General features: G+C 46.0%; 1 protein-coding gene across 2 annotated transcripts in view; it reads right to left on the bottom strand.

Moving 5' to 3' along the window:
- The window catches only part of USH1C (USH1 protein network component harmonin), a 739024-nt gene that overhangs the window by 313348 nt on the left and 407613 nt on the right, over window positions 1–18063 (bottom strand). For both annotated transcript variants that reach the window (XM_085648065.1, XM_085648066.1), the window contains exons 12-13: window positions 17835–17977; window positions 7467–7532 (exon numbers count right to left, since the gene is read on the bottom strand). In XM_085648065.1, coding sequence (XP_085504191.1) covers window positions 7467–7532; window positions 17835–17977 — 209 coding nt within the window. The remainder of the gene's footprint in view (window positions 1–7466; window positions 7533–17834; window positions 17978–18063) is intronic.

Below are 18063 nucleotides of genomic sequence, written 5' to 3'. Positions count from 1 at the left end.
AGCCAAGTGTCATGCTCCAACTGTAACACTATGTTACCAGAAATATTGCATCGACCTACCGAACCTCGAGATAAACTAAGGAATACCAGTAAAGGCCATCTACAGCAATCTAGGCTAAAGTGTACTTTGTTCAATGCTAGATCCTTGGTGAGCAAGGGACAACAACATTTCTCAACTGGTATCATTTAAAAAGGACAGTTAAAAATGCATGTACAGAGCATTACAATCAAGGAAGAGAGACTCTTGTGGAAATTTAGTTAGTATCCGAACATTATCTGCGCCATCTTGTCTCTCCCCAAGCGCCACACACAGAAAACGCGCGACGGCCACCATGATCTCATTGCCGATCGCCAGCGCGTCCCTCAGGTGCTGCAAACATTCCCCGTACGCCGGCCACCCCCGCTCTCTCATACATGGGCCATAAAACCCTCCCCTTCTGCGCGACCCTGCCATGGAACCACATCCCGCGCCTGACCAACACCTCCTTTCATCCCATACATGGTCATACATCCTTTTGATAACCCCCTTCCTCTGCGCCCGATTGTCCGAACCGATCCCAGGCCATCACCTAGCCCTGCGGATGCAGTTTATTGCCCCTACTGTAAGGGAAACACCTCACATCAAAGGGATTACAGTAGATCAAGGCCCCCCACCCCCTGAGACCCGACCAGTCGCACACACACCCGGGAATTGGCGGAATGTCCAGCTGTGTGATAGCCATCTCCTACTGTGGGTGGGGTGGGGGCTTCTACTGTAGATATGTGTGGGAACAAGCTTGAAGTGGGGATTCCAAGGATGTCTTTCCGCACATCAAAGTCTCGACAAGAATGTATCACATGTAATAAAGCAATAAACATGTGTATAAGAGGCCAGGCCTCAGAGATGTGGGGAGAGCACCTCGAGGCGATACCTTGCTGTCCGATCTGATGTGTTCTGCTCCGACGGAATAAAACTTTGTTTCCTGCCTTCCAGTCTCCGGCGCCTGCCTCTTTTGTTGGTTAATCATCGAATGGTATAAGAGGCGATTACCGCCGGGCAATACTAGAAAGGTTATCGATTGAAACCGCCTTGACCATTTTACACTCTCAGTCGGTGAACTTTGAAAAATATGCACATGGCATCATGTATTTAACAAAAGGAATGGCAAGGGCCAAGGAACATAAATGAAATGGACAATATTACAGTTGTAACAGCACTGCAAGCAAAATAAATTAGCGTGAACAACCCGAATTGTACTTGGTGCACAGGTGTGTTCGTGACACTATGAACACACATAAGCTTCTTATATCGGCTAAATTAGGCTCTCCTTATGATCCGTGTCCAGTTGCAGTATTAAAATAGGCCCCGGAACCTATTGTACTAACACTTACCTCTATGATTAATGCAATGTTTGCAGAAGGATATTTCCTGAAGGCCTGGAAAACCGCATCAATATTACCACTGCTTAAAAAGCCCAGTCTAGACCCTAAAAATCCTAATAGTTTTCGGCAGATCTCGCGTCTCCCTCTCCCAGCTAAACTGGTAGAGAAAAGAATGAATACACAATTATTTTAGAGAAGCGCAAGTGCTGGATCCCTCGCAATATGGGTTCAGAGATGGACATAGCACGGAGTCCACTTTCCTAAAATCCACAGAAGAGATTAGGGCTGTACTTGACTGTGACGGTAAGGCCTCTATGATTATGCTGGACTTGTCTGCGGCCTTCGATACGGAACATCATGATTTACTGATGGACCGGTTGTGAGGGTTTGAGTCCAAGGTAAAGCATGGGAACTCCTGAAGTCCTTCCTCTCAGATAGAGTGCAAGCAGTCTCACTTGGTGAATTCTGCTCTAAACCCTTCTCACTGCCATGTGGGGACCCGCTGGGGTCTTCCCTTAGCCCTACGCTTTTTAATGTCTATGTGTCCTCCTTTGCCCCTCTTATCGGATCTTTTGGGTTCTGCTTGACTTCGCACGCAGATGACACTGAAATTGTGGTTTCACTGCTACCAGGGCAGGAGATGGGGATGGAAAAACGATTCCATGATTGTATGGAAGCGGTGGGCAATTGGATGTCCCGAAATTGTCTAAAGCTTAACTCCAGTAAAACAGAGGTTATCCTGTTTGGCAATGACCCCACGGTCTGGGCCCCAAGCTGGTGGCCAGAATCATTGGGCTCTCTCCCGACCCCCACTAGAAAAGTAAAAAACTTGGGAGTCCTGATCGACGACAAACTTCATTTTGGTGACCAAGTAAATCCGGTAGCGTCAGCCACGTCATTTGTTCTTAAAACATGTAAGAAAATTCGACCTTTTCTACATAAGGATAGTCAACGCACAGTAATCACTGCACTAATGATGTCATGACTGGACTATTCTAATAGTCTATACCTTAACATACAGGAGTGGTTTATGCATAGACTACAATTCTTAGAGAACGCGGCCGCCAGACTGCTCACCGGGACGGCTACATTTGCTTCAGTATCTGACGATATTAGAAGACTTCACTGTCTACCCGTTAAAAAACGTGTGCCGTTTAAATCACTCTGTACTGTCTAAAAAGCCCTTCAGGGTATAGGTCTTGACCACCTGAAGCGGCAGTTTCAGTGGTATGTCCCCAAAAGACCATTGCGCTCCCTTGGAGCAAAGCTGGTTATAGTTCCCTTTTCGAAGAAAGCCAGCTGGGGAGGCAGGCGTTTTGGGACTGGTGTGACCTTCCCTTCTACCTTAGAAACAGTACTGACTTGTTGGCTTTCAGGAGAGCCTTAAAACCCTGGCTTTTTGATGTGTAACCCTGGTCTCTTTTGTTTGCTATATTTGGAGGACTGTAGGCAGCGCCAGGACACCCTTGGGTATCAGTTTGCGCTTTGCAAGTGATTTTAACATTACCAGTTTATTTCACTGCACCAATTAAATGATATAGAAACAATAGTCTCCTTTCCACTTCTGCAATGGTTAAGGTGCTATTATGGCACCAGTACTGCTGGATCGAAGGCAAATCTGGGTACATAAACATGAAGAATATTTCCGATGTACACTGGTGTCTAACCTTGAACACATTTCAATGTTAAAAATAAGATGTTGAAAGAGATGAGTTTCTTACTGATTGCCTGACAGTGTCAAGGAAGCATTGTGAGAAATAACTAGACATGGTGTTTCACAAAGCTGATAGACATATTGGTTAATTCACCCTCGAATCAGACTTAAGTACTCTGGTGCAGATTTACAATTGCAAAAAAAAACAGTTGATGGACAGAATGCAGAACAATGTCATACATTCACCTCAGTATAGAGATCTGGGCCTAAATCCATCGTTTTTTTGCTCAGCATTCCATTCCAGTTTGAATCTAGCCATATACAAATCAGTCTTGACCCTGTACCTCATGGGAACAGTCCAGCCCGAACTGCCAAGCCAGGTCCTCCCTGGACTGGAAACAAGTATCCTAGGACCGGTTTTGGGGTTTCACCTGGCTTGGCAGTTCGGGCTGGACTGTTCCCATGAGGCACAGGATCAAGACTGATTTGCGTATGGCGAGGTCTAAACTGAGGTGGCATGGTGAGCCAAAGAATGATGGATTTAACCCAGATCTCTTGACTGGAGGTGAATGTTTTGATTTGTTCTGCATCCCGTCCATCAAGTGTGTGTCTTTTGCTTTCTCGCCCTAAGTGCGCCAGGTATGCCCAGACGTGGGTCCTGGTCTCACTGTGCCACTGGAATCACGCTATCCTGGCTGAAGAGGGGTGAAACCCCAAAACCCGTCCTAGGATGATTGTTCCAGGTCCAGGGAGGACCTGGCTTGGCAGTTCGGGCTGGACTGTTCCCATGAGGCACAGGGTCAAGACTGATTTGCATATGGCCAGGTCTAAACTGGGGTGGCATGGTGAGCAAAAGAATGATGGATTTAACCCATATCTCTTGATTGGGGGTGAATGCTTTGATTTGATCTGCATTCCGTCCATCAATTGAGTGTCTTTTGTTTTCTCGCCCTAAGTGCGCCAGGTATGCCCAGACGTGGGCCATGGGCTCACTGTGCCACTGGAATCAAGCTATCCTGGCTGAAGAGGGGTGAAACCGTGAAACCGGTCCTAGAATGCTTGTTCCCGGTCCAGGGAAGACATGGCGTGGCAGTTCGGGCTGGACTGTTCCCATGAGGCACAGGGTCAAGACTGATTTGCATATGGCCAGGTCTAAACTGGGGTGGCACGGTGAGCAAAAGAATGATGGATTTAACCCAACTCTCTTGATTGGGGGTGAATGTTTTGATTTGTTCTGCATTCCATCCATCAATTGTGTATCTTTTGCAGATTTACAAGCCCCTTGGGCCTCCTAGCGCTGCTATTGCGTCACTTTTTGTGTTGCAACTGCGGCACAAACAATGCGGCCAATTTACAACATGCTGCATCAGGGAGATGCATCACGTTGTAAAGCCCTGTAACACATTATACCTGCGCTAGGTATAATTTAATCAGAGTGGGCGTTCCCACGCAATGGAGAACTGACGCAGTGAAAATCCCTACGCATGCTCACACCAGGCGTAAAGAATGACGCAGGGCTTTTTGTTTGGGAGTCACCTATCTGTTGTGGCACATTGCTGAAGTTGCATCACTTTTATGAGCAACTCCAGCAATGCGTCATTTTTGTGCCAACAGATGCATCAGTATTTTCGAGGCATCTGTTAATACTTGCGCCATGGAGCACTGTATTGTAAATACAGCGCATCCATGGTGGCGCAAGGACATTTGGCACTGGTGCAAGGAAACTGATGCATCTATGCAGATGCGTCAGTTTCTTGTAAATCTTCCCCATTGTCTGATTGGATCCGACCTGCCCTCGCCATACGGCCCCACCATCTTAATCGATGCTTTAACAGTGTATTTCCTCTGCCCAATTACTGTAACTGTTCTTGTGGTTATTCCTACACACACACACCAAAGTAACCGTCTGTGTTTAATTACTGTCAATGTAACCCACTGTAACCCCTATCGCATGCTTGCGTAAAGTGCTCTGATGCATTCGAACCACGTCTGCGCTGTAAAAAAATGCATAAATAAATGAATATCTTGTAATCAGGCATCCAGGTTACAGACGTGCCCTGGAGGCATAATGGTAATTTTCACCCGTTTTTCCACTACTGGCCCACACAATTTGTTATCCCTTTATAATACAGATCACCTGGCTGCACAGTTTGCACCTGTGTGATGCCAAGGGACATTTCCTCATTTGCATAGGGACATTGTTCCATGCAAATTGGGTAATACCTTTGCCCCTGTAATTGTGACTTGTTGCAGATGTATGCAGGGGCGTACAGGTGCCTAGGGGGTGCAATTATTGAACCAAATTGGAAGTGGAATATAGTCAGTACACCCCCTCCAAGGATGAGGCTTGTGAGTCAGTACTTAATGTGTGCTGGTGTGTGCCGGTGATCTGCACCGGCACTTAATAGTTAACCCCAGCACTTAAGACTGTCTACCACATGGTGTCACGGTCTCCCTAGTTTTGAGGGGGCACATCAGTGTAACAATTAATTGCACATTTACAAAATAATTATAGAACTACCAAGCCATTCTTACAGCTTTGGGTGGCCTTGGATTGTCCAAATAGGCATCACAGAAGGCAGATACAGTGCCACCCCGCACTCACCTATAGGGCAGTGGCACTGTAATTAGTTGGGTGCAGGAGGTGCTGCAGCACCCTATAAAACTTGAAATAGTTTAGAAAATGACCAGTAAAGGGTCCCTCCAAACATTTTTGCTACAGCAGCATTTATTGGATTTTCAAAGACAGGTTCTTATATATTGCCTATGCTTTTATTGAGGTGACGTTATCGGCCAGCACCTCTACTTTAGGGGTTACCTTCCCCTTCTCAAAGACCTGCTGGGTACTGCATTGAAAGATAGGCCGGCAGTTCCAAACTGACAGACAATCTTTCAAAGTTGCTCTCTTCGCTCTGTGGGCACAAGTTTGTGCCTGCAGTGGAAAGAGCACATTTTGTAACTAATATAGTGCACTGGAATCTAATGCATAATGTGCTGACGTCATTCAATTTTACATTTATGTGGACTTTCATAGCCACTGTGTGTTATTCAAAGGGGAAGTACATCAAGATGTACCGAAAAAAAAGGTTCCTAGAGCATGCCTCACTTGAGGGGAACCACTTCAGGGCTAACTCACAGTCTCCGGCAATTACGAGTGGGTGTCTAGAAGGGAAACAGAGCCTAAGACTCTGTAGGCAGCAGACAGGTCTAAAATTGTCGGCCACTTTCAGAACATCATCCATCATTCTAATCAATGTGACCAGGGGCGTAGCTTGGTCAGTAAGACTGGAAATGTGAGCTTCAGATTTTCTGACAATCAATCTGGCATATCATATTATTCATTACATGAGAAGCAGCGCATGAGGGTGGCTTAAGAGCCAGTAGAATGGGATAGGAGTACAGATTGTGAGGGGATAATTAAAGCACAGTATTTTTTTAAATGACTATGTTTTAAAGCTTTCAAAACAGAGACAAGAGAGTGTGTATGTGTTTTTTTCTGAGTGAGTATTTAAAAATCAGAAGTGAAATTCGACAGACACCTTACCATGCCCAGCTGAAAGCTCCTGTACCCAAATATTTGTTAAATAATAAATTTATTAGGAGGGTGCAGCACACATAGAAAGAGCAAATCACCATTAGTGATTGTTCATGGGCAGGAAGGGGTCCCTTCTTGCACATAAACACTCATTAAATAATGACAAGTTGCTACTTCTATAGGTGCTGCATTCTGCAGCACACATAGAAGTCACAAATCGCCATTATGGATTGTTTATGTGCAGGAAAGGACACCTTCCTGCACATGAATAATCATTCCCTGTAACACAGGCACCCTTGCATTCTGGTGGAAGGGTGCCTGCGTTGGCACTAAGCAGCAAAATTTAGCACCTGTGCTAGGGGAAATGCAGGGGTGCCCCGTATTATTGTAAATAATGCGCATCCTTGCATTATCAGAATGTCACAGCGCGGCATTACCAATTGTGGCGTAACACCATTCTCCACCATTCCACTGTAAATATGCCTCAAAAGCCTTCTATCACTTCCCGATTCAGAGTGTTGCAGTAACGGAATGGTATATATCCCACCTGGTAAATAGCAGTACCCTGGGATGGGCTATTGGCTGGGTTCACCAAATATTTCTGATTCAACATGTCCCCCAATTAATTTTGCCAGTTTTTTGTTGGCAAAATCTGCGAGGGTAAAATTACATGGTGTGATAATTATCACACTAATTGGAAATGTGATCCCGTGGTCAGAATGTGCCCCTCTACTTTGAAATCAGTCACAAGGGCCATTTTATTTTCAAATACGTTTGACAATTTGTATTATTTCTATAGAAACTGAAAGATCTGTGGTTTTCCTCCATTGATGAAAATGCCAGCTACTTTGCCAAATGCATTCATTTTATTCACAATTGAAATCATAATGTTAACATACAAGCATGGTTTACTTACTTGTTCATTTCCATCCGATACCTTTCTTCTTCCTCTGACGCTTTTTGTGAAATCTCCATTTTTCTTCTGCAATATGTAGAGGCACGTGCAAGATTTCAGTCGAGGCATGAAATAAATAACACAGGGCAATAATTACAGGAAATTAAGTGGGGCTGGCATATTTATAGTAAAAAGCATATGTTTGTTCAATAGGTATGTAATGTCAGAATGATATTGCTCTCTATTTAAGACTGCAGAGATATTATTTTTCTACAAGGCATCTCACAGATTACTGTAGTAGGTAAGGATTTTGGTACTGACTACCTCCTAAGACAAAATGTAGGCATTGATTGCACTGCAACTGTGATAATCCATATTAGGCCCTCTCAGGAGAAACTATTTTGCTTTGCCAATTGTTGTTTTGTATACATTTGTAATTTTATGACCGAATGCCTTACAGCACTGTTGTGGGAAAGGTTATGCTGAGTATAGGAGTGCTGATTTGTTCACTGAAAAGAGTTATGCACAATGCCAGATGTCTTATTATTTTATTGCCTTTTACAAATGCTTTTCACAGTAAAAAAGCCAGGCCTGCTGCCTTTGTCATAAAATTTCACGATAAAATAATTACACATCTGGCATTATGCATAATTCTTTTCAGTGAACAAATCAGTACTGTAGTCTTTATCACTTGCCTGTCATCATAACCAACACAGGCCGAAACCCATCAATGACAGAAGAGGCATTTTCATGTATAGGCCAGACATTTAGGCACTGCCAATGCTAGGAGAGAGAAATTCTCTACCAGGGCAGGACTGATTGCTTTAGCAAGACATGGCACGAGGCCAGATACCTTCCCCACAAGGTTGTGCTGAAGCATTTTTCCACATGGGAGAAAGTTTCCAAGTGGAACAAACCAGGATATCCTGCTGGCACGGCCCAGCTTTCTCAGTTGGCCTCAGGACCTTTTCACAGCTGTCCCGACATCGAAGATGCTAAGTCCCAACCTTTTACACATTCTGGATCACTTCTACATGTTCACCCTAAACCTTCCAAACAATTGGGTGAGGCTTCTAGGATCCTGGCCTAAGTCTAGCAATGGGAGACAAGATGTACCATTCATCCCAGTCAGGACCCCAGCACAGTAGCGTAGCAAAGGGTCTGTTGGGGCGGTCCGCCCCAGGTAGCACGAATTCTGGGGAAGGTGGCCTCACCCCCTGCTCTTACCTCTGTCTGCCATGTGCAACAACGCAGAGACTTCCAGCACCCTCCCCACTCTTTCATGCAGGTTGCAAACGCAATGACAGCCAGGGGCGGCACCAGGTCTTGCTACGCCACCGCCCCAGCAACGTTCAGTCAAATCCTCTCCCAGCTTCTTATGTGGTTCATCCAAACAAGGAGGGTCCTGATTCAGCCTTTTCTATCTCAACGAATAATAGGCGGCCAGCTGGTCAGATCCTTGTGGGCAATTCTAAAGCAAAGGTATAACAAGAAGTAGGTCCAAGTCTGTCTTTCGCCAGGCAAAGGCTAGAATATGTTCTCTGTATCTTCTATGGCTCTCTACCAAGTTCAATTGTATTCTGAAATGCTGGTGGTGGGTTGACATCCTTATTAGGGCTACGAGCTAGTTATTGTTGACAACCTTTAGGTCAATCATCAAATAAATATTCAATGCTCAAACCAGCTCAATTCTTCAATACTTGTAGTTGCTTTCTGGCAATTACTGCCAAGAAGCTTTGTCTTAAGGACCTTTCAAAATGGACTTCATTGTCAGTGTGCAGAGGTGTGCATCTTCATCCAGGGGATTCCTATTTATAAAAAGGAAATGCCACTGAGAATACGAATCCTGGCTGGTACTGAGGCAATGTCTCCTTTTACTGTGAGTAGAAACAGGCTGACTGAGGTCAGAGAAGTTTCAAATGCAAAATACACACTATAGCACTATATGCTATAAACATTCATATTTGGAAGGTAGCTCTCTGTTATTTATGAAGGCAAGCTACTGCCTGCTTTTTATCACTTCCTTCCCAATAATTCAAGTTAAGTAGCCAGTGAATACTACTCCCAGCCTTCTTGCCCGCAGGACCAAGCCTACTGTCTTCTCCAAGGATGGGCTTCTCACTCCTTGTCAAAGGGTTAATTACATATAGTGGAGCAAAGATAGCATAGTAGAAGTGAATTATTCCTGGTTTAGGCTCTCAAAAAGCTACAAAGACGTTGTTATCAAATCACATGTGTAGTATATTTGGCAAAACCCATTGTTCAGCACTGAAGCTGATATCCCAACAGTAGGCAGATGATCTCTCTAGAATTTACCAATCCTAACTTGTGGCAAAACGCATTTTTTTTACACAATAAGACTTATAGGTAAATCTTCTTTAGCCAATGCAGTGAAAAGACTGTGTGCTTACTGCCACTGTTGGAAGATACTGGAGTAAATATTTGGGATGCCCCACTTTTACATATTAAGTTCCCTTAATTTATTAATTGGTTTTTCAATGTCGAAAAGGTTAACATAGGGCTTCTTCAGTATCACACACAGTAATCCAGGGTTTAGCAAGGCGGGTAGAAAAGGTTGTACCATAGTTAGGAATCTCGGTGCAAACACTGCGATGTCTCACCGGTGCTCAAAGTAAAAGCTACCTGTATTTCTAGCCTCAAAAAAGTTAAACAATGGGAAGACCATATGAAAAGGTAAATTCCTGTTGATGGGGAAAATATGCACAATCTGTATTGCAATTGCCTCTATCGGGTGACGTCTTTGGGGCTATTTTGAGCAAATGCTAAAAAACATTGGGGCATATTCTCAAGGACTTATCGCCGAGTTATCAGCACTTTATCGCAGCCAAAGTGGCAATACATTTATCGCCCTATTCACAAGCTCCTGCTAACACCAGTTTTCCTGCGATAGCAGCTGCAAAAAAAGATCGCCACAGATGACACCGGCAACTAACGCTAATAAGATGCAGAGTAGGCGTTCATGTGCAAAAAGCCATGACAACACCACTTCGCAACATTCTCACCGACCAGCCAGATTGGCGATAAGATCACAAAACATACGATATTGTGTTTGGGGCAATCGACTGCACACATGTACTCCTCGCCCTCCCTACCGCCACCGCACACAATTACCACTACAGGAAGCATACATGCATTCAATCAATGTGCAGGCAATAGTGGACCAACTGGGACTCTTCACCAATGTCATCGCCAACTACCCAGGCAGTGTGCATGGTTCCTTCATCTTCCAACAGTCCATCATTTACCAGCGCTTTAAGGCTGGCACCTTTGGGACTGCATTGCTCGTTGGTAAGTACCAAATGAACACACCACACACCTCAACTCCACAATCATGCAACTCACAACTCTGGGAATGCACACGTTACAAACTCACATACAACATGCCAAACAACATGCCCACCTACTAGACACGACAGCACAACTTACTGTGGTAACCTAGGCTAGCCCTATTCACAAGCCATCAACGGAATGGCACCTTAGCCACACAATAGCAGAATGTGGGAAGAGGTGGGAACCAGGCATGTGCGAAGGAGGCAAGTGACACATGAATGAGAATGTACACAATGGCAAGTATGGCGTGGATATGCTGCACAGACTGCAGTATGCGGACCACAGACATGCCCATGTTGACATATACTGCGGGTGTTTGGAGTGTAGTGAACAGTGGTCGCGACCATGTTACCCCAGGCAGTGGGGAAGATCGCGGAAATGTAGCTTGTTATGCATCCCCCCCGTAAGCATGAGCGGAGTGGCCAGCGTAGGGGTGTGAATAAAAAGCCTGTTGCTCTGGGTGTGGTTCTCCTCCGGAATGGCCAACGTGTCTGCCAGGGCGGCGCCTCCCAGCCCGCCAGGAGGCCGATGCCTTGAGTCGTGGTGCCTGCGATCATGTGCGCCTGCTGCACCCCAGGCCCCAGGTCCCCAGACCCGTCTTGGCCACCCCTGCGCAACCAGGCCACACCGCTCACCTGCCGACACCGGCATGTGTCAAAGAAGGCCCACCACGTGCCTGTGGAAGCTGCAAGCCCGAGGCCCGCCACCTTGGTAGCCTTCTCAGACCATAACGGCCACTGCGACACAGGCCCCAGCACGCCTTTCTCGTTGACATACTCCACCAGTCTACACTGTGGTCAAGTAGGCCACACATTTGGAACTGATTTTTTAATTATGCAATGGCATAGTACATATTTTATGGCACAGTTCAAATCAGTGTACTCCCTTTGATGTGGTGCCACCAACTCTGTGCACAGCATTTGAACGACACCTATCTGTGGTCCCTTGCTGACCACTGCCTTCGGCCTACACTGCGGTCGAGTAGGTCACACATTTGGAACTGAGTCTTGATTTATTTATGGCGGAGTTCAGATCAGTGTACGCAAGGAGACGAGTATTAGGAAGACGCGATTCAATCCGGAGGAAAAAAGGATCCTCGTTACGAGGTGATCGAACACTACTAACAACTGCTCTGGTGCCACTAACTCTGTGCATCGCAACCCAACGACACCTGGCTGTGGGCCCCTGCTGACCGCTGCCTCCAGCCTACACTGCGGTCAAGTAGGTCACAAATTTGGGACTGAGCCGTGATTTATTTATGGCAGAGTTTATATCATTGTGTAGGCCTCATAGCAGACTGCAACCCCTTCCAGCTCTGGTGCCCCAACTCTGTGCCCCGAAATTCATGGACACTCTCTGGCTGAACTTTGGTGGCATCTGAGTATATGGCCTGGGGCTTGACTACATCATCATGTAGCTGATACTGACTTGGTGTTAATAACAAGTCTGTAGCATTCATCTCCTCCATATTGCCTGTTTCTGCTTGGTTCTGCCCTCTGCATCATGCCCTGGAAGAACACCTTCCACTGTCCCCCGAAACACCCTGCGACAATCACCTTGGACATCGACGAGGAACTGCTTAGCTCTCGTGGCCCTACCTCAGTGCACCGCAAGTCACCGTCCCTTGCGGGTGTGCCTGTGCCGGCCGCAGTGCATCCGGGGCCACTAACTTTGTGCAGCTCAAGTCATGGACCCTTTCCAAATGAATATTGGATGGCCTCTGGGTCGATGGCCTTGGGGTCATCGACGCCATGTGTCTGTGGCCCTGCGCTGACCGCTGCCTCTGGCCTCAACTGCGGTCAACCAGGGTTATGTTTTGGCCTTGCCAAGGCAGTAACTAATGCATGTGTCTCTGTTGTAGTGTCAGCGCCACCCGTACCGCAATGGACAATGTTGCAATGTAGCATGCCCCCGGAGTGTGGGCCCGGCCGAAGGGGTAATGAGGGAGCGCAAGCCTACTTGGGGTCCGGGATCATACATGCCAACTGTTAGGTGTGTCACTCTTACCGCAGCATAAGCCAAAGGTCTACCCTCAACCGCAACGCAAGTTCAGCCAGCCATGAACTCTGCATCTGTGTCAGCCCCATCCTTACCATAGGCCTACACACACGTGGCCGCCCACCTTCAACGCACATCACAGTGTTGTTTTCAGGCTTGTAGACATGCGCAGACAGGCATGACAATGGTGTTCCGTAGGAGTGCAAGTGATGCAACCACGCTGTGCACAATAGTACATAGGCTCTGGGGGAGGGAGGAGCAGCAGTGAGGCTATGTAATACACATTGATGCCACTCATTTGCTACAAGCAGTACATGTCAACACATGTCACACACCAATGAACCAGTGAGCCTGCCAACACATCATGCAGAAGCAATTATTGACTCATGTCTCTCTGCACTGTCACAGGTGACCAAGGATATACACTCTGCTCTTGGATGATGACACCCCTCCAAGCCCCGAACACACAGGCCCAAAGGCAGTACAATGCGGCCCACAAATGCACCAGGGGCATCCTGGAGCGCACATTTGGCCTATTGAAGTCGCGTTTCAGGTGCCTGGACATCACAGGTGGAAGGCTCCTGTACAGCCCAGACATCGTGTGCAAGATGATCGTTGTGTGTTGCACAACATGTGTACACACCAATGCCCCATGGCTGCAAGTGCCAGATGCACCGTACGATGATGAGGAAGATGAGGCAGCTGGACCACACCCCACTGCAGCTGCAGCAGGAATAGCCCGTAGGAACACCATCATTGACAATTTCTTCACATGAGTACGTCACATTGTCACAGTCCATAGCAATCATGGGGCAGTACAAAATGACCACAGGCACAGCATGTGCTAATAAATGCATTCCAACACACATTCCCTGTGTGCATGTCACTCCTCTGTACAAGCACATCACTCTGACAAGTGTAGGTGCAACATGTAGTGCTAACAATCTCAGAAATTGAGAATAGGTGTTGGGTGTGTCACCACTGTACAGAGAGGGGGTGTCAAGTATTCAAAATGCCATTTGTGTGTGTCAAGGATCGTACAGAATCAGCGTTTCACATGTGTCCCAAATCATTACATATAGGCTGTCATTTGTGACCTACAATTGACAACAGGGCTTCTTTTGGGGTCAGATATGTACCACCATGGTGCAAGGATGCACCCTGTGAGTCCCACAACATGAGCAACATGGACGTAAGGGGTAATCACTGCCCCTACATTCGTCCAGGCTTTCATACTTGATTAATAATGGACATGACACATCTGTGTGTATTGGAATGTATTATTCCCGTTCAGTGTAGTTTTGAAGCTGTCTTAGTACTGGGCCGTGCAGACAACACTTTACAATGTTGCCACGTGGAGGGCCAGCCAGAGTCCTTTAGGGATTGACAAGTTACTCGGAGGGGAAAGAGTCCAGTCCGCAGGCTGATTGCTGTGTCATTGTTTTGCAAAGTATATATGGCAGTCCATGTCGAGGTGCAAGGTTAGTGTCGCGGAGTGTATCGGGGGACAGTGGAAGGTGTTATTTCAGGGCATGATGCAGAGGGCAGAACCAAGCAGAAAGAAGTCATATGGCGGAGATGAATGCTACTGCTTCCTACTTACCACTAAGGCAGATTCATCCTCATCTTCGGCCTCTGACGTTTCATGTGCCTCACATGTGGGTGGTGGTGTTTGGTCTGCAGCACTGTGTGACACTGACACATCAGGGGCTGGAGATGTGGATGTGGATGTAGAAGTAGCAGCAGCATTCATCTGAGCAATGTCTTGTGGCATCACTCCCATGATGAGGATCTGCAGGGCATGGAAGTTCCCATCTACAGCTTTCTCGTGTGCAGCCGTGGTAGCTATTCTTTGCGCCTGCATCCGCTCCATGTTCTCCATGACGCTGCTCATCTTTCCCAAATCACGGATGATATCGCTGTAGCCACTCTGACTGGACAGTTGTTGTTGTCTCCGAGTCAAGACTCCAGCAATGCCAGCCATGGATTGTTGGAGGGCATGGGGCGGACTGTGGGTGTCTGTTAGGGAGTGTAAATGGTCCCTGATGGGACTTAGACACCCATGTATGGCATCTAGTTTGGCTGCCATGATTTCGAACCCCACCGCACCTGTTCAGCCAGCCCCCTCTTGCAGTCTAACACAAGGCGTTGGAACGCCATGTGTTCTTCGGTGAGGTGCTGTGAGACAGACGTGGTGGTGGTGGGTGCTTTCTGCTGTGTGGTCTGTGCAGGGGGTGGGCTCCACTCGATGGTGCTCGGCTGAACTGCTACTGGAGGTGGGGTGCGGAGGGCATCCATGAACCATTGGAGTTTGTCTAGGTCAATGTCCTGGGGGCTGTCTACATCATCACTGACGTGATGTAGGGTCTGCTCTGCAAGAGGTGTTGATTGTCCCTCTGCAATGTAAAGGGGAGATGCAGTTTCGCAGTGTGTTCTATGTATGTTGACGCATTGGCAAAGTTTACATACAGACTGCATGACAATGTACATTGTGACTGTTTGTGGAGAGATGCCTATTTAATGCAGGACAGAGGAAATTTGTACTACATCAGGGAGGTTGTACTAGTACCTTGTCATCTCACAGTTTCCTGCTATGCCAGATGTGATTGGCTATTTTGGACCCACATGCGGCACCAGTTGTGTCCCGTGTTCTGTTGTGAAAGTGTTGCAGTTTGTAGCACATTGTTGTCAATGTTGAGGTGCTCTTATTATCATGTGTGTGTGCTGCATTGTGGGTGAGTCACCCCTGCAGCTCTGATGTGGCGGCCCCTTATCCCTTTCAGGCGGTGTCATGATGATTGGCCTGCAGCCATGCTAATCGTCATGTAGTGTCACTTGCATTGTCAGAGTGGCTCACAATTACACATCTTTGCTGGGTTTCGCACATGTGCATGTGTTGGTGTTGAGATTGGTGATGTGTGGGGTGGGACCCCTTTGGGGACATAGGGTACGGGGGCCTACTTGGTGTTTATATGTGTGCTGCAGTGTGCCACGGGGATCAGGGACATAATCCGGAGTCATTGTGGGTGTGTAGTGTACTCTTCTGAATAGTGCAGGTGTGCCATTGTGCCCATCTCCCCCCGTTCCCACAGTCCCTGGTCGGTACTCACCCTGTTGATGTTGTGTCAGGTCATGTTGGGCAGTGTCCGGATCCCCAACTCCTGGCACCATATCCCGACTGATGACTGTAGCCACCATTCTCTCCATGTCATCCAGCTCCTGGTGTGCCTCTTGACCCCCACCTCCAGTGGGCGTTGCCGGTTTCATGTTGGCATTGAGTTTCTTCTTGGTTTTGCCCTTCACATCATTCCAGCGCCTCTTGACCTCTTCCATTGTCCTCCTCAACGCTGCAACAGCATTCACCTGGTCCAAGATGGCCATATTCGCATCTTTGTTGCCAATGACAGGTTGTAGGTGCCAAACAGTTGTTGGTAGTGTTCTGTCACCTCCGTAACGATGATCCTGTTTTCCTGCAGACTAAACCCCGTCTTTCTCTTCTCCATTGCCTTCCCCGACCCCGAGGTTCCTTGCTGGTTGTCTGTGGGGCTTGTGGGGTTTGCGTTGTCCTCTGCACTCGGTCCAGGTGCATCCATGGTGCTTTGCAGTTTATTTTTTTTTGCCTTTTTTTTTGTTCTGCTTTTAAAGTGCATTTTCCCGCATGACGCGTTGGAATTGCAGGCCTGTCGCTGGTTATCGCTGATTTTTGCATCACGATTGGCCACATTGCAACTTTTTGCGTTCGTGTTTCAAGTTTTTTGGGCGTCGCGTTAGTTTTAACGCGGTCATTTGGCGCGTTATCGTGAGACTATCGCATTGTGCCGCCGGGTTCAGAATACTATGTTAACATGGTGTTATTTTCCCGCAATAGACTGCGAAATGCAGAGTTGCATTAAGCTAATTTTGCGATAATTAACACACGTTCTGGAGAATATCCCCCATTGTGTCTTCTTGATGAAAAGACAATTTTCACCTACTAGCTTAAAGAAATCATTTTACCAAAAGTAAATGATGATGAAAAATAGTTCAAATTCACAGTTAAGAACTCTGAGGCAGTTTCTGAAATTGTTAACTGTTAGGGTAGTCAATCTGTGGCTTTGAGTAAAAAGCGAAATGCATTACAATTAAAGGAATTTTTCTTGAAAGAAAGACAATTAATAATGGAAAATGAGAATCACACTACGTTTCAAAATGGGAGAGCACTCCCTGGTTGTAAAAAATTCTCTCTCTCTCTCTCTCTCTCTCTCTCTCTCTTTCTCTCTCTCTCTCCCTCTTTCTCTCTAACAGCATTATTTACCGTATTCTACCAAACAAAGAAAGAAACAAATGCCAGAAGGAGAAATATATCGGCTTGCAGAAGAATAGTTCAGGGATGGCAAAAAAAAAGGAAAGGAGATGTTTCACAGATGGGGTGTAAAAAACAAGACAGGTGGTAGTTCACTGTCAAAAGCTTACGAATTGTTAATCAAAAAAATATTCATTTGATTGACTTTGCCAATTTCTAAGAAATAATACAATGTTAATAACTCATCAACTTAGACTCTTAAGAACAGTTTAACATACGTGTCTTTCATGACAGGATTAATTAACCTCTTGCTAACATGCACTCTAGGAAAAGTTCCACTGAGAGCAATTCAATTATACTACATTGTGTTTAAAATAAGGACGTATTTTAATCCAACATTTGAGATATCTTGACTGGTATGATAAAGCTCCCCTCTTACCAACTATCCCCCAAAGCCACTATCCCCAACTGATTTGATGTACCACCACATGAACATTAACAATCCAAAGTGTGACTATATTTTAAATTGTCAAAGAATTTGAATGATGGAGTAGAGTGAAAAATAGAACAAGTACCCTTCTTTTTACCAAAATAATTAATGCGTTTGAAAATTATCATCAAACATAATGGCAAAAAAGTTGACAAAATATGACAGACTAACAAAGAAAATTTAAGTTGAAACTCCAAAATACATAATATTCTATCTAAGTCCGTGAAATGTATTCTTGTTTTTCAAGTAAGATATTTTGAAGACTTACAGCCTTTCTTTCTCCTGCTGCTCCTTAAGGATTTTATTTGTTTCCAGTGCAACCCTCTTTTGATGCATTAATTCTTGACGGTCTAGCTCATGCTTGCGTCTCTCAGTCAGTATTTCATTGTCTGTCATGAATAACTCTCTTCCCTAGTATCAGAAATGAGCACTTTGAGTAAGAAGTATATGAAAAACAGAACACAACAGTCTACTTTATTTCTCAATTTCCATCATTA

The sequence above is a fragment of the Triturus cristatus genome, chromosome 3_2 (assembly GCF_964204655.1).
Source record: "Triturus cristatus chromosome 3_2, aTriCri1.1, whole genome shotgun sequence".
NCBI classification, from domain to species: domain Eukaryota; kingdom Metazoa; phylum Chordata; class Amphibia; order Caudata; family Salamandridae; genus Triturus; species Triturus cristatus.
Note: the sequence above shows the minus strand (reverse complement) of the source record. Positions and strands in the feature narration are given on the sequence as shown.